Below are 17,042 nucleotides of genomic sequence, written 5' to 3' on the forward strand. Positions count from 1 at the left end.
AAGGGGAACACGAAACTGTTTTCCAGATGCTCGAAGCAGAACTTTCCGCAGAATGCGGGGAACACCACCAGCATTCCCCTGGAGAACTAGTCAACCCCACAACGGGGATTTGGCGAGGGGGCGCTGCCCTCAGTAACCAGTCCTTTTCTGGTCTCTTCCCCCTCCCCACCCCGAGGACTATCACATGGAAGGTTTACTCGGGAAAAGTTTTCCTGGACTGAAAACTTTTGTGAGGACATGGACAATTCCTTCTCCTTCTTTCCCCCCCCGCCACCCCCGGCTCCGCGAACCACATGACGGGTCGGTCTTTTGTGCCTAAGCAGGGGATGTGGGTTTTGAATGGGAGATGATTATATTGTATTTGCATATGCTTATTTATTTATCAATCTCTCTATATACATTCCTCTCCTTTCCAGTAAAGCTCTACCCCTTTTTACATACAGCCTGTGTCTGTTTTTCCTTTGCCCGAACAAAGCCTAGTGTTCAAGCCATTAATGAGCTAATAAGCTCCCTTCAGTGGGTTTTGTTAGGCTTTGCCTTTTGCTGCTACAGCCCCTTTGTTCAACCTGCGACAGTGAGACAGAAAAATTCATAGTATGATCCCATAAACCACGTCGTTCAGGATTACCAAGATTTCCTGCAAACAATTTGTCTTTGGGAAACCAGTTAAAGTGGTACGGGAGTTGTGTCCTACCTCATTAATTTACTTGTGGAAAGAGATACAAATAGTAACAGAAACAAAACAGTCAGTTTTATGAAACAATGAGTTTTATTAAGGTATTTTATTATGTGTCTCTGTAAGGAATAGACCAACGACCATATAAAAGCTTACAAAGATGGTTAACCTTCAACACTATAAATGTGTTAACGTGACAGAAGAAGTTCACAATTTTGCGTCTTTATTGACTTTTACAGAGTGAAGGGAGAAAGTTCTGAACTATGACATGTCAATGACGATCTTTGACAGGAGATGTTTACAATTGCTTTAAATCCTTTACTTTTTCCTTTTTTCAGCAAGTCAATAACCCCGACTTGCAGAGTTAGGAGTGAAAAATACATTAGCACCATCATATTAGTCTTTTACACTTCCCTAATTTTAGTGGTCTTGACCAGCAATGACAGGAAAGTAGAGAAGCACCTTTGATAACAGAATACAATCCAACAAGATCATTATGGTGACTACTGACATGAAGGTATTAAACTCTTAAAAGACACTGTACTTTTTCACAGCTAATCAGTACAGCAATAGGCAGTTTTGTACCAAATTATTCGACTGAATTGACCAATATGTTTTGATTGATTTTTTGGCTTGACTCATCGGACACATCCCAGTTTCTGTCCATGTTGAGGTAGTTGAAACAGGGAGGTCTTTCTAGCTTTATGGACTGCATCTTAGAAAGAAGGGGAAGCTTTGGTACTGGGAGCAATCAGTGCTTTGTAAATTGGCTAACATTCAACTAATAGAACACAGTGTTGTTTTCTTAAGTGTTGAAGTTGTATCATAGCACCACGGAGACATGTTTTGAAGATGGAATTGGGTAAAAAAAAAAGAGCAAAAAAAGCATTTTTACTGTACTTTGTGTAATAGCGAAAAAATAACCCTTAATATCAAATTGATTTTATCCCCCAGAAATTTTGTTAATAAATAACTGGGATACAGATTGTCACCTGTACTAGCTGACAAGGCTAAAACAAATGAGCACAGTTGGAGTGTGAATCTGTTTGCTGGGGTTTCAGAAAGAGCAGGATCTTGGATTTATAAGAAGCAGACCGGGCCAATATCCACGCCGAATTCCTGATCAGGACCACCGATATCCATAGGTGCAATATCAACCACAGGCAACCTCATTGTCTTGCGCGTTCTGTATTCAAAGACTGTTTTACCCCATTCGCCGGTGTGTTCCTGTAAAGTTAAAAAGAGCGGAAAAAAACCCCATCGCGTTAGAGAAATCAGTGCTGGGCTATGTGAAAGTTACCCCACAGTCTACTGGACTTCACAATTAACGTAACTCTCTTGACACCACAAAAACTAGTTGTGCTGGCTGTAGAAATGAACACATAGATAGATATTCTTTATTTCTGAACCTCTCATCAGAGATCGTGAGTGATTGTAGACCTTGCCACTCAGAAGGGATGGGATGCCCTGGGACTGAAACACGTTCTGCATGATGCAAGATGGTACAAATGGCTGCTCGGTTTGGCAAGTGGTTATGGCTTCAGGAAAACGTCACAGCAACAATAAGGTAGCTTTTCCTGTTCACTTTAAAGAAATGGCCACAAAGTGGCTGCAAAGTGCATCCTTTAACAGCAGGTTTGCCATATCAGTGTCTGTTGTTCTTTCGGGCCCTTAAACAGCAGGAGGGAGATATTGCGGATGGTGTTAAGGTGTTTTGCATTTGTTACTGACAAGGCTACAGAGGGTCATAGACCAGCAAGCTCGTCAATGTTACTGCTCTTCTCCTTCCTGCTGCAGCGAGCACGGCATGGTGAAGCAATGCTGCATCTGCGAAATGACTGTATTTGCCCTTTCCCATAATCATAGCCCATGGCATGAATCAGCTAGCCTTGATTTTTTGCAATGAGTAAAATGATCCCTACTGCTGTTATTTCTAGAGCTGACATGGGATGGATCAAAACTCGCTCAGTATGATGTCACTGACTTTGGCTCTAAAGCAGGGAGATTCCTGTAAGGCACACGTTTCGATGGCAGTGCACCTCACTTCCTACAGTTGTACAGGAGTGACATTTCTGGTGTACAAAAATCTAAATTTTCCCAGTGAGGTGCAGCTCTGTCCTTTCCTGAGCCAGGTCATGCAAGACTCTCTCTTCCTTTATTATGGGTCTAGTCCTCAGGCCTCAGGAGGGAACTGTTTACTAAACTACCATACTAAAGTCTTGTTTACTTACACTACAGCCATCTTCCAGAACAGCATATGTGAATTTGGTGTTTCCTTCAGCTTTGATCTCACTTTCCACAGAGCTCATCAGTTTCAGAGACTTTTTAACATTTCCGTTGGCTTTATCCATGTAGGCAATGCTGTTCTTGCAGTGGTAGGTGATGTTCTGGGAGGCACGGCTGGAGAGGATGCGGAGGAAGGCCAGCTGAACTTCTGAGACATCCTCTGGAAGATCAGGATCTCCATAGCTGAACTGCAGAGTACCACACATGAGCAAGAGTTTTTTGTTTAATCATGTCTAGGGACAGTCCGTGTAGTTATTATTTCACCCACCAAATCTTTAGCTTAGTTTGATTTCAGAATTATTTGGTAGTACGTTGTAACGTGCGTGAGTACAGCATGTATGCTACTTTTGGGTCTGTCAGCTCCGGTAATTTCTTACCTGGAAGCCTCCATTCATAGATTCTCCAAACCAAACGTATTTCCTTCCACTGCTTTTGTCGGTCCACCAGTTCTTCCTTGGCACAGTGCTGGGGTTAGCGCTGAGGCACGTCTCACCAGTTTCCATATTACAGTATACTTTAATGGCATCCATCTTGCAGCCTTGGTTAGGATCAATCCAGTACTCTCCTAGAGGCAAAAAATGTTCAGGAGATCAATGACTTTGGAGAATAATCTGACTGTATGATGGTGAAGCTTATTGCTATCTAGATTGTTAAGCCAAATTAGGAAGCATATTATTTTTGACAGAAGAGATGCTACAAAAAATAAGATGATATAACGATATATTGAGTTCATGTGAATACTGAAATATGACTGACATTTGAAATAAATACAGAATTTACCCTATTTTTTTCCATAAAATTTATTTAAACAAATGTTCACCTATAAGCATGTAAGGACTGGCACGGAAGTCAGTGTGTATGCTGTGTAAATGCGTAGTAAATTAAGTTTAAAATTATTATTGCATTTATCATCTTCATAATGACATTTGTTTAAAAAAAATATTTTTATAGCAGATGTCTGCGTTTAAATACTCAAAGACAACAGCATTTATGAAGAAAAAAAAAAAATCAAGATCTGCTACCACTGGTGAAAATAAAAACCTAACATACCGCTCTTGAGCTCAGGATGGCAGAATTTCAGATCTCTGCAGTTACGAGCTGGATTCTTCCGTGACCCATCAGGACTAATGATGTTTTCAATCTGGTTGTTTATTGATTTCATTGAAGATATGATGTCACCCAGATTGATATCATTTTCTTTTGGCTCATCTCGATATTCATACCCGTAGACCCCTGGGCCTTTTTCACCAGCACCCAGGCCAGCCACACCACCAGCACAACATGGACCAGGAGGACCAGCAGGACCAGGAAGACCAGGCTGGCCTGGTGGACCCTAAAAAAATAGTGAACACAGCGCTGAGTAGAGATCACCGGGTAAAACTCAAAATCTGTGTGGTCCCTAATCCTAAAAAATGAGAATTCTCACATAAACATTTAATTTACTTATTCATTTAATAAAGACACTTGCTATGTATAAACACCTGTTAGACCTCCTAGGCCTTTATTTTCCAAAAATTGGAATTTGCTTCTCCTAATTTTGTCCTGCTGTGACTGTCCTCCTTCTGTCTGGGCTTTGTGAGGGAGAAGGAATACTTTCTGCTGAAATTGAGAGAATAACCGCTTCTTGGCTTTAGAAGTGGCTACACTGGTGACTTCTGCACTGCTGGCCTCTCTGGAGGAGTCCAGGAAACTCATTTCCACAAGGAATCCGTGCTTTGAAGAGAAAAGGACGTCCTGCCTTCCTGTTGTGCGCAGAAAAGTCACCGACTCTCTGAGACTAACGCAACGCCCAGTGTATCAATTCTGAACAAACAGCTAGATACCTTCTACCACAAACTCTGTCCATGAAATATGGAATGTTCTGACAGAGGTATTTAAATGGGAGAGTGCCCTACATTTCATGAATACTCCCTAAAACTTTGTTTGAGTGTGCACAATTTACTTACTGCAGGGCCACTTTCACCTCTGTTACCGCGTGGGCCAGGAGGACCAATTGGACCTGGATAGCCACCTCTACCATCTTTTCCAGGTGGCCCAGCTGGTCCTGGGGGACCCTAGAACAATATTGAACACAAAAAGTGTCAAAACAGTTTACTAGACAATCTCATTTGTGAGCTATTTCAAATATTTCTGTACGATTCATCAGACATTTTCTCTTTCTTCAGCTGTTACATGTTAAGATGGCAAATTTAACTTTTTAATTTTTAATTTTTTTTTTTAAAACTAGCAGTCCGAATCTTCCTTCCAGCTATGCTAAGTATGGAGTTTTTCTTACCCTTGCACCTGCAGCTCCCGGACCTCCGATTGCACCTTGTGGACCCAGGGGACCCTATGAAGTAAAGAAAAGTCAGCCATACACCTCCCAGTAATATCTTGCAACTAGCTGGATATACCTTAAGAAAAGACTTTGAAAACATTTTTAACATTATGTGAAACACATCCTTATAAAAAGACTACGTCAGATATAAGAATGGTTGCCGGTATTTTTTATACGAAACAGTATTAGTGATGTGATATCCAAAAATGCAAGAGAGCCGACCAACATCAACGAGCTTTGGATGAAATCTTGTATTCATGAGAATACATTCCTATAGGCTCAAAATGCTGCGGTTGTAATCATGTTACCAGTACAGTTATTTAAACAATTTAACAAACATTCATGTTTTCAAACTGCTCTATTTAATGCACTGCAAAGAACTAAGCCATGTTCAGAAATTAGTGATCAGCTCGCTGTCATAGTGTAAATGAGAATTTTTCTGATTTTTTTTACTCATGATATTCTTTAGACAACAGGTCATATCGTGTTGCTAAACAGGTTGGTATTGGTGGCATTTATAGTTAGCACTTCCTCCTTTTGGCCATCGTTGGTGGCCCGAGTTCTGTTTTCTTGATTTTTCACTTGTATCATGAGTGCTGCTAATAGTTCTTTTCAGTACAAATCCCTTCTTAAATTTTTACTTGTCACAGATACCTATGCCTCTCTATTACCCTTCAATTTGTTTAGCTATTAAGAACTGTTCGAAACGGTAATGCATGTTTACAATTTCATGCCCTTTTTCCCCTAATATTAATTACTGCAAAGCATGCATGTCAGAAGAGAGACATTTGGAAACCTTGAGTAGCTTTTTCGTGGATTTAGTTGTCCATAGATGTCTAATAGACAGAGAAATTTTGACCCCTATTTCAATCTTTTATAATTTAATCAGGAATAGCCTATGTAAATGAACGCAAAAAGTGTTGTTCCAGACAAAATCCAATGCAAGATACTCACAGGAGGACCAGGGAGACCGGGTGAACCAGGAAATCCTCTATGACCCTTTATGCCAGTGCTGCCTCGTTCGCCAGGTTCACCTTTATCACCGCGAGGACCTTGAGGACCCTTTAAGAGAGGATTTGCAATAGAAGGAATATATAAAGAAATGAGAGAAATGCCCAAATAACAGGAAATAGTGAATGTATGATCTCACGAATAATTTAGATATGACTTACAGCAGGACCACGAGCACCAGCAGGACCAGTAGAGCCAGGAGGACCAGCTGGACCCTGTGACACAATAAGAATAAGATGGTATGGATCACTTGGAGTTGACAAGACCGCCTTTTAATTTCCAGATAAGCAATATCTTCAAAGGCAGCAGCTGTTCGGAACCAAGGGGAAGCCACACACACACACAGACTATAATCAGCAGAATTTTGTCCGGTTTCTTTTTATGCCAGTGTTAGTCTTACTCAGCTGCTTGTAGGCACGGATGCATACCACATACACTAGACCCCTTCTTCATTTTGTGAGGTTGCTCAGTGCTCAAGCCATGCTGGTGTCAGCACGTCTCAAAAATAACTTGAAGACTTCCGAAGTTACTCCCTTAGTTTAAATAAATAACATTTCTTGTGCTGCATGAGCACCAGATGGGATGGAAATTAAGATAGGGCCTGGTGGGATGATGTGCTCTTTGGCTTCCTAAGGAGTACGTGAATTTAGAGTTTAATTTATATACAGTTATCGGGAGCATAAACTGTGATGCCTTTCCCCTTAATATGCTTATAAAAGAGGTCCTCGATGCCAAGAAACTATGAGAGTAACAAATGTAAGACTCTTCCAAACTTCCACTTTATTAGTGCATGAAATGGACTTTGCATGGGAAAGGTATGTAAATAAGATGATGTAAACTATTTACATTGGTCTTACCTGAAATCCTCTTTCACCAGCTTTTCCAGGTGCACCACTGGTACCTGCAGGTCCTGGGTGACCAGGAGGTCCTGGAGGGCCAGGAGAACCATTTTCACCACGGTCACCCTGCAGATAGTAACAGTTGACAGGTTAATAAATTTAGTGTTTTACAGAACTACAATGTAAAGAATATATGCAGTGGAGCATAAGAGGCTCAAGGAACAAGCTACACAGTACAGAACTATGTATATTGCCATCTACACAACTTTCAGCAATCTAAAGATGCTGGTGATTCCTTACTTTGCCTCCTGGGGATCCATCACGTCCAGGAGAGCCATCTGAGCCAGGGTTACCCTAGAAAAAAGAGTGGTACAGTTTGTTCATAAACTAGATGAGAGCTTGTTTTCCAGTAAGCTTAACCAATGCTCGAAGAGAGTTTTCAAGAAGGAAGAATTCCTGAAGGTGAAGTGGCCCATGAAAGAATCTGTAACACATGCATTATTCTGTAGGCGTAGGGGCACAGTGCAGTCTCTTGTTCAGCCTCAGATGAGACAGAGACATGGTCCCCAGGTAGTAAAAGGTACAGCAGAGACAGCAGGCCACACCACCTTACATGAGAATGTCATCTTCCCAGGCCCCTGTGCATCAGACACTTGAGGGGGGCTTGGAGAACCTTAAAGCATATTTGCTTCCCGATTGTCCAGTTTGTAACTCACAAACTAGCGGGAAGGTCTAACACAGTCACTCACATCTCTGCCAGGCTCTCCAGGCAGGCCCCTTTGTCCAACAGGACCTTGTGGACCAGGAGCACCGCGTTCTCCGGGGATACCATTGGTGCCTGGTTTACCGTCTTCACCCTGAACAAGAAGGGAAAGGATTTCTTTGCAGGTAACGTACCTATCAAATACCATCGTATTATACTTCTTCAATTAAGTATGCAGTGATTATGAAGGACACCTAATGAAGTGAAGGGCCAGTGTGACTTCGGTGATTGTGAACACTCAAAATAGGAAAGATAAAAACTTGGCCAAATGAGCTTATTTTTTTCACCACTGGTAATATTCACACAAGGCCATTGAACCCAAGGGATGTTCCTTATTATTTCTTAGTTGACAAAAGAATAAATGGGTATGCCTTTTCTTACGTGCCAAAAACAATAACCAAAGCAATTAACAACAACAAAAAAGCGCCTGTCTATCACTATATTATTTTTCATCCCACTACTGGAGGGAGGTGAAAGTATTTTTCTGTTTGGGTTGTAACATTTAAGCAAGAAATATATTGAAAATTAAGCAAAGAGAGACAGCTCGTGGTAGATGAAACCATGACTCAAATCTTGTCTTAAGAATAGTTTCTAGCCCATGACCTTCCTGAAGTGTGTGAAGCTGTTTATATACTTCTAGATAACTTGATCCAGGACTTTTGGTAATGGAGATTAAAGACAGCCTTATGTCTCACGTGTTACTGGACATTCTAAAGCCTGCTGTTATGGATGTAAACACCAATAACTGTAAATTCTGTAGTCTCTGGACTAAAAAGCATTGAAAAAAATTGTAACTTGTTCATTACTTTTTGTATCTCTAAGCTATTTTTAGCCACTGGATTCTGGTGGTTGCGTTAGCTTTGAGGCTATTGCTGCAGTGAACGCGCTCTCACCTTGGCACCTGCCATACCAGGTGGACCACTTGGGCCACGCAGACCTGGCAAACCCGTGTTACCCCGGCCACCAACAATGCCCTGAGGGCCTGGTTCACCTGGTGCGCCCTGTTTAAGAGAAGGTCAGATCAGTCAATATAGAACATCTTTAACATTCAGTTCGTGGCTTCTTATTTGTGACAGATACAATCCCTCTCTACCTGGCTGAATGCCATACCAGGTGGACCACTTGGGCCACGCAGACCTGGCAAACCCGTGTTACCCCGGCCACCAACAATGCCCTGAGGGCCTGGTTCACCTGGTGCGCCCTGTTTAAGAGAAGGTCAGATCAGTCAATATAGAACATCTTTAACATTCAGTTCGTGGCTTCTTATTTGTGACAGATACAATCCCTCTCTACCTGGCTGAATGGCTAATTACCCTTTCTCCGGCTACTTACCCTTTCTCCTCGTGCACCTGGTGGCCCTTTTTCGCCTGGTACGCCAGGCTCACCTCTTGTTCCAGCAGGTCCCGGACCACCGGGAGAACCGGCGCTACCAGGAGGTCCAGGAGGCCCATCCTTGCCTGCAGGCCCGGCATTACCAGGGGGCCCTGGACTACCCTAGAAAGAATTTTAAAAAGAAGAGTGTGAGCTGTGTTTTCTGAAACAGCAGCACGAAATTCACTGGCATTGACCTTTCCTCATAAAAGCCCACCAGGGATGAATCATTGCCTGAAGATGGATTGGGCCGTCCAACCTCTATGCACCCAAATCTGACCTCATTTTACAAAGAGAATCCTTTCACATACCGCTTTCAAATTTTTTTTCTCTCTACTACCTGAACGTAGGTTTGCATAATGGAACACCTACATGTTTCGAATGCCCAGTGGTTGTAGCACATCCAGCACGGGAAACATGTTCCTTACTCATGGCTCTGCCATAGAAATTTGAAACAGTAGCAGACCCTGCTGATTTCTTGAATCACTCATGCCAACTACATTTAAGGTGGTGACTTGGGCACATGCAGAATGAAATGTCTTTAATTCAAAGTCTTATCTTAGCCAATCAATGGAAAGAATTATGTTGACTTTAATGGTACCTTCAATAAAATCCTACTTTTCTTTTTATTCAGGGTTATTCCAATTTACAACTGTCTGTAACTATAGGACAGAAAATAAAAATTTCTTTATTCAAACATAGTTTTTCTTACTTTATATCTCAGTTACCATACAACAAGGGTTACCTTATGATGTGGATTTTAAAAGGGGTAAATCCATTGCATCCCTTGTATTTTCTCAATTTTTGAAGAATAAAAAAAAAATCAGAATCTAATTTTTACTATGTAAGTCAAAAGTAGGTGATTGTTGAGCGTGCAAGGATATTATGAAACAGCTTTTCTTCACACACAGATACTGTGTAAAATATCGGAATTAGGTGATGTATCAGCATACATTTTTATCATAAGACACTGCAGACTGGTAGATTAAACTTCAGATGTAGGTTGTATCATAACTTTGCCACAAGAGCATTTCCAGACTCCTGTGTCCTAAGATAATTAAATCTTGTGCCATTCCATACTACAGGCAACTAAAAATTAATTTCAACAGTGTTCTACAGAACGTTGTTTTGAAAATGCATACCAATTCAAGATCCTGAATTAAGTATTTCTTGCATCATAAAAGAGCAAGAGACAAGACAGGATGTCTGCCACCAACACAAACACTCAAGGATCAAATCCAGGAGGACTCCACTAATTCTGAGGGGCTTTGGAAAGGGAACCATAGTAGAAGAAAAACTGTCAAGATAGTAAGTGAATTAATTGCTGTTCCATATGAAATAAGAGGAGAGTAAACTCCATTTTGCAGATTTTTTTCCCCGTGAGTCCAAAGATCATATTCAGAATGCTTTTGCTTCTGCTATACTCGTGTCAAGGTGTGTACAGCTTAATACAGTTTAATATATTAATACATGTCTAAATATATCCACAGGGTAAGAATAAAAGAAAAGGGGGATAAGACAACTTACACTGCTACCAGGGGGACCAGGTAGACCACGAGCACCAGGGAAACCAGCAGCACCCTATAAAAAACCAATACTTTAAGTTGTCATTTTCTGAAGATAGGAAAAACATGAAAAAATTGACTTTTATACAACAGCTGACTTTGATAATATTTAGCTGTTTTGCTTAAAACCTGAATAAAATATCCTGAAACTGAACAAGAAATTCACAGGTTTGTGGGTTTTTAAAAAATTCATTTATTTATTTATATATTTCGCAAGGGAAGTTCCCATACGTTCCTCAAAGGTGAACTAATGGGCTCTGGGAAACTTGGCAAAGATGGCATGTAAATCTAGTAACTGTTGAGATAAGCCATTTTAGAACTTTGGATCATTACGCCAAAAGCTTTTTTGGCACCTCACTTATATTAAAATCAATGTAATCCAGATCACTAAGCACCTCAACTTTAATTACTCCTTTTGGAACTCTTTAATTATTCTTGAACTGCTGATATTACAGTCACTAAAGGTCTTGTTTCTCATTTACATCATGTTTGTTGTAGTAGATAGAGTAATTTATCGGTGACTAAGTCAAAGAGATACTCACAGGGCCTCCAGGAGATCCACGGTCTCCTTTTATTCCTTGGGGACCAGGTGGACCCTACATGGAAGGAAATAGATAAAGCAAATGATTTGATAAATAGATTAAAATTATAGGAAGTGTTATTAAGTTTCAGGCAGTTCAAACGCTTGCACTTGGGCTCAGCCACCTTGAGGCTGAAGCAGAACCAAAAAACGTCTCTGTAGCAATACGGAACAGCAGAAACTTACTGGTGCACCAGGACCACCTTGTGGACCTGCAGCTCCAGGGGGTCCAGCCTCTCCTCTTAGACCAGGTGGGCCTCTTTCTCCTTTCCCACCAGGTTCTCCATTTTGTCCCTGTAGAAAAATTATATTGTTATACGACTCAAAAATGCAGATTATTTGATTTTTATGAGAAACCCTATACAGATACTCTTCTGAAGGGAACATAAATACTAAGATAAATGTGAATGGAGCTGAATTCTCTTCGTGTACCAGTACAGGAAGGGAGGGATAAAGAAATGTTGCTCTGTGAGTGGCTGAGTACAGCAAGATTAGCAAACGAGTCAAATGTATGTAGCAGGTATGTACATTAAAGGGGTTACAGCAAGTCTTCCTCAGATGTGGATGAACTCAGAGAAACTGAAAACTGATACATTCAACTGCTTTTAGGTATTTATACTTACTGGAGCTCCAGGGAATCCAGCAGGTCCGGGAAGACCTTGTTCTCCTCGTTCACCCTGCAGAAAACAATATGTCAGCAATGGAAGATATTAGAAAGATAGGCTTCTTCACTTTACAAGTTACAGAGCACTCTCATGTGAATACTGCTGAAGTTTCTTTATCTTATCAGCCTTTCGAGGAAAAAAACCCCACCAGACCCCAAAACAACCGTTGATACTGAACTCTAAAAACAACTGTTCAGGAATTATCTGGCAATTATCTAAGGTGTGACTATCTGATCTCAGTTACTCCTGTATAAACCCCGAACACAGTCCATGGTGAGGTCCAGATCCAATTGATATGTGCTGATATGTGCTGTTTTATCAAGCCAAAAAGTAAATACAAGAGTAAGATTATTTTTTAAAGTTTGCTTAACTGTAAGACAAGATGGAAACAAATACTGGTCACACTCTTGCCCTGATCTGTCACCATAGCCCTCTGACCCCTCTACAGTGTTAAAAACATGGATTTTTCTGAGTCCTCCGCACCTGAAATTCTCAAGTGTCAACAGGATTTGAATGTGCTTAGCTTAGTATGAACTCAAGCCACACGTGTTCCTGAAAGGGTAGGTGCAACACTGATGTCTATGCTACGCTAGAAGAGCCATGGTAAAGTTACACTGGAAGAAAAGAAGTTTCACTTACAGGACCACCACGGGAACCCATTGGACCTGGGGCACCCGCTGGACCAGTCTCTCCCTGTAAGGAACAAGAACGATTACTAGCTGTTTTTCTTCTTTCCATGGGACAGCCACTGGTGTGTATCACACATCATTCCAGAGGTTGCTTTACCTTATCTCCAGGTGGGCCGGCAGGACCAGGTGGACCGATGGGACCTACATTACCCTAAACAATCAGGAAATAATATATTTTGTATCAAAATATGAGAACCATAATTCCTCTGTTTTGATCAATAGCATTTATGTTTCCGTGTAAACAGGTTGCTGAAGATATTTAAATGGAAGTAAGCCTGCAATGCGATCTCCCCAGCTGTCAATTCTCTTTTTCTTTTTTCCACCATCTAAACCTAATCCAAAACCACCTGCAGTCAATAGGTCCCTTTCAACGGTAGGCAATAAAAGTTATCCATTGCTCTGACTCCTCATACAGATAATTGGTCCACCCTTCTTCAGTACATCTTCAGCATTTCTTCACTAGCTCCCTGACTTTTTCTGTCTTGAGAATTTAATGTGTACCTTATGGTTTGAAATAATTTTTTTTTTTTTAATATTTCCTCCAACTCATACAAACTGCATTTTTTATTTGTCTTTCCTCATTATTTTGATGTATATGCTGCTTGCATGTACTCCTTAGATATGTATGTATTCCAAGTGTCTATTTTATGTGTATGCGCTATAAAGATGTATAAATATGTCATATATAGTAACCTGCAGAAGTATTCTGTATGAGAATGCTTATTATCCTGATGTCTTTCTGTTCTTCATGATAACCAGCATTTTCCTCATCAGTCACCTAGATTTAGGAAGCTAGTAATGTTTTCTCTACTTTTATATGCCTGCTTTCCCTCCAAAACATTGTCCCAATTAATTGTAATCTTCAGCTTGCAAAAAATTCTATTATACCTACCCAAGCAGCTGTAATCACAAAAACTAGTATGAAGTCTAAACCAGGTTTGCACTGCCGGAAGGGAAGACAGTGGGATCACTACTTTACCTCTCCCAGACAGTATTTATTCACTGAAAGTTTACTCATGTTCTAAGTGTAGACTGTGTGAAGCTAATTGATTAATGGTTAGATGTTTAAAGACTACTCACTCTCTCTCCTCTTGCACCCGGAATGCCATCAGCACCTTTGCCACCGGGCTCTCCCTAGCAAGTGTAGAAAGTGAAAAGCATAAGAAAAAAGCAAGGATAAGATGAGCATAAGAGGGGAAAAAATAAGAATTAAAACATAACTGAGAAGAGGATCTCATACTTAGGGTATCTCAATAACCAGATTTCCTTATTGTGATCGTACAAAACCAAAATTAGGGATGACGTTCTGCCCGGTATTCAGAGTCAGATCCTGAATACTTTGATGAGAGAAAAACCCCCAAACGGGTTCAAATCGGGCTCTATACCAAGCTGTTTGCCCGTGGTATGAACTATTCTCATTGGTTATTAGGACTGGTTGACATCCCCCTTCCCCAAGAGATCTAGCACAGCAAAATACCTAGCATATATGAAACAAGGTGGAAAATCCTATGTTCTTTAACATGAAGGACTCATATCACACTCCTCAATTATCAGTACAGCTACACAATCAGCACCTCTGAAATCAGGCTAAAAAGTAAAGACATGAACAAACCCAGGGCCTTGTGGGAAGCTAACGCTAAATTAGCATAAAACTGAGAGGGTGTGGGTGTGTTACCTTGTCCCCTTTTGGTCCAGGGCTTCCAGGAGCTCCTCTTTCTCCAGGCATTCCTTGTAAGCCGGGCAGCCCCGTGCCTCCAGCAGCACCAGGGGGTCCAGGAGGACCCTAAAGAGTAACAAAAAATTATTAGGAAAATAATAAAAAAAAAATTAACCTGAATGCTGCATGTAATAGCAGGGAAACAAGCAGGTCTTTGGGTACCTTGGCGCCTTCTGAGCCAGCAGGACCTGGTCCACCTCTTGCTCCAGGAGATCCTGGAGGACCAGGTGCACCGCGTTCACCTGGCACACCATTTTCACCCTGTGACAAAGAAATGCATTATTGTTTGTTTTCAGGTTCGTAGTTTGTTTATTTGTTCATGTAATTCTAGAAACATTGCTGTACGATTTACCTTAGGGCCTGGGAACCCGGGTCCTCCAACATCACCCTTTGGCCCCTGTTTATGAGAAAATAAATGCAAGTTATCCATGCACTGCACTTTGTAAATCCGCGTTATGGTTGGCATCCTGTTCCTCTCACCTCTTATCCCTAAAATCAGACTTCTCTGTTCTGCAGAGTGCTAATAGCTGTCTGAATTTGCAAATGTAATTGAGGAAGAACTTCTCATTGTATTTTTTTGTTACTTTAAAAAAAAAATTCCTACTTACTGGTTCTCCAGGCTTTCCATTCTCTCCAGCCGGTCCTGGTCCACCAGGCAATCCCTGTATGAAAGAACAGTAGTATTATTCATGTTACATAGATAAATTATTCATTTTCTTATCTATCCAATTTTTTGGACATGAAGATGTGTACCCAACTCATTGCAATCCTCTACAGTGGAGGAGGTACTGATTTGGTAGGTAGAGCTTTTATGTGACATAATCTACCGAATAGCCATCTGGTTTGCAGTTATGAAGCTGATCTGTCTTACTTCAAAATATGATGACACGCATCCTCATGAAAACTTTTAGATGCCCCTCCCTTTTTCTTTTTTTTTGTTTTGTGTTAGTCTACTAAAACAAATTGGAAACCGATGAACAGTAAGTGTTCAGCACCTGGAGGCCAGGTGGACCTGATGGCCCTGGTTCTCCTCTTTCCCCAGAAGCACCCTAGAATCAAACAAAAAGGGAAAAAAAAATTGTCTGAGAACATTTCAACACATAAACACCTCCATACCAACTTTAAACTATGTCTCTTTATCATGATCTGATGCCAACATAGTACAATCCCAAAGACTAACGGATGTTTGTGTTCTGGCATTTGATGTCTTCAACCGTCAGATGTAATTCAGCAGACTCGACACCAGACTGAAATGCTATAAATGCTATAAACATTAAAGGGAGCAATAATGTGCTTCAATTTGAAAAGATGGTAGAACCCCAAGAGCTCTAAATTTACTTTTAATTTCAATTTATACTAGGTATAACTGACTCAGGTTTATCCTAACAAATTTTTGAGTGTTAATTTATTAAAATAATGGCAAAGAGCTCTTCTATTTGAATTCTTAAAAGTAGATGTCTTTGTATCATTAGAATTATCTTCCTCCCCCTAAAATCACAGTGTCTATCCATAGATGGTAGACAACTTCGGTGATAACGGATAATCGCCTCTTATGGGACTACTACACTTACAGTAGGTCCAGGAGGACCCGGGAGGCCAACATCACCATTCTTCCCAGCAGGACCCTACGAAATGACAAAATTAGGCTATGGTTGTGAGTTGATATAATTTTTGTAAGACTCACCAAATTATTATTAATTAATATTGTGTCATTATTAAATTATTATATTATTAAATGAATGTTAATGAAACTTACAGGTGTTCCAGGTGGTCCTCCAGGGCCTCTTTCTCCATTCTTACCTGGTGCACCCTTACGAAAGAGAGAGATGACATTTATAACACCTATTCTGGTCAGTATACAACAACGTAAAGCTGCAGCATGAGAAAGCCCCATTACGGAGCAATTTATTTTAACTTCGTGGAGAAATTCCACTCACCTCATTGCCCTTAGGACCGGGGAAACCCATTACACCTGGCTGACCGCGAGGACCTGGAGGGCCAGGCGGACCAGAGCGGCCAGATTCACCCTGACTACCCTGGGATAAGCAAGAGAGAAATGAAGACATGGCATCTGTTAGGGGAAATAAATGAATATTCACGACTCATTAAATAGTGAGACATTGTCATTCAAAACTCATGTGCATTGTACTTCAGCTGAGCTTCCGCACACCCTGTATTCTAAGTAGTATTAAACGACCAGATTTACGGAATGTTATCACAAGGTGATAACATAATGTGCTCTGCTAATTAAAACAAACAAACAAAAGAGGCAGTTAATCTGACTGTGATAACAACCTGCCATGTAGGGACTGTGGGATGAGGGGAAGGTCAGTAGGAGGACCAGTATAAGATATTTGCACAATGTACGTACTGGAGGGCCTGGTTTCCCATCGCTTCCAGGGCTTCCTGGAATTCCGGGCAAACCCTGCAATTGAAGGGAAAAAACAAGTGTTATTCTTCAGTTTGAAAAGTGTAGTATGAAGTTATGATACATAAATATAAATATGTTAAAATCAAGCCCATATTTTTATCTCTTTAATATAGTTTAAAACCCCTTCCATTT

The 17,042-nt window shown here is 40.8% G+C and overlaps 1 protein-coding gene across 1 annotated transcript in view; it reads right to left on the reverse strand.

The window, feature by feature from the left end:
* Positions 1 to 750: 750 nt before the first annotated feature.
* COL3A1 (collagen, type III, alpha 1) overlaps positions 751 to 17,042 on the reverse strand; it is a 51,918-nt gene continuing 35,626 nt past the window's right edge. Inside the window, exons 24-52 of the mRNA XM_010144949.1 lie at positions 16,851 to 16,904; positions 16,417 to 16,515; positions 16,236 to 16,289; positions 16,051 to 16,104; positions 15,475 to 15,528; positions 15,088 to 15,141; positions 14,832 to 14,876; positions 14,642 to 14,740; positions 14,438 to 14,545; positions 13,843 to 13,896; positions 12,860 to 12,913; positions 12,713 to 12,766; positions 12,032 to 12,085; positions 11,595 to 11,702; positions 11,371 to 11,424; positions 10,791 to 10,844; positions 9,225 to 9,386; positions 8,786 to 8,893; positions 7,879 to 7,986; positions 7,430 to 7,483; positions 7,148 to 7,255; positions 6,452 to 6,505; positions 6,234 to 6,341; positions 5,238 to 5,291; positions 4,909 to 5,016; positions 4,013 to 4,295; positions 3,340 to 3,527; positions 2,908 to 3,150; positions 751 to 1,903 (exon numbers count right to left, since the gene is read on the reverse strand). Of these exons, the coding sequence (XP_010143251.1) occupies positions 1,757 to 1,903; positions 2,908 to 3,150; positions 3,340 to 3,527; positions 4,013 to 4,295; positions 4,909 to 5,016; positions 5,238 to 5,291; positions 6,234 to 6,341; positions 6,452 to 6,505; positions 7,148 to 7,255; positions 7,430 to 7,483; positions 7,879 to 7,986; positions 8,786 to 8,893; positions 9,225 to 9,386; positions 10,791 to 10,844; positions 11,371 to 11,424; positions 11,595 to 11,702; positions 12,032 to 12,085; positions 12,713 to 12,766; positions 12,860 to 12,913; positions 13,843 to 13,896; positions 14,438 to 14,545; positions 14,642 to 14,740; positions 14,832 to 14,876; positions 15,088 to 15,141; positions 15,475 to 15,528; positions 16,051 to 16,104; positions 16,236 to 16,289; positions 16,417 to 16,515; positions 16,851 to 16,904 (2,778 nt within the window). The 3' untranslated portion in view covers positions 751 to 1,756. The remainder of the gene's footprint in view (positions 1,904 to 2,907; positions 3,151 to 3,339; positions 3,528 to 4,012; positions 4,296 to 4,908; positions 5,017 to 5,237; positions 5,292 to 6,233; positions 6,342 to 6,451; positions 6,506 to 7,147; positions 7,256 to 7,429; positions 7,484 to 7,878; positions 7,987 to 8,785; positions 8,894 to 9,224; positions 9,387 to 10,790; positions 10,845 to 11,370; positions 11,425 to 11,594; positions 11,703 to 12,031; positions 12,086 to 12,712; positions 12,767 to 12,859; positions 12,914 to 13,842; positions 13,897 to 14,437; positions 14,546 to 14,641; positions 14,741 to 14,831; positions 14,877 to 15,087; positions 15,142 to 15,474; positions 15,529 to 16,050; positions 16,105 to 16,235; positions 16,290 to 16,416; positions 16,516 to 16,850; positions 16,905 to 17,042) is intronic.

This window comes from Buceros rhinoceros, unplaced genomic scaffold (assembly GCF_000710305.1).
Source record: "Buceros rhinoceros silvestris isolate BGI_N320 unplaced genomic scaffold, ASM71030v1 scaffold9281, whole genome shotgun sequence".
Classification (NCBI taxonomy): Eukaryota; Metazoa; Chordata; class Aves; order Bucerotiformes; family Bucerotidae; genus Buceros; species Buceros rhinoceros.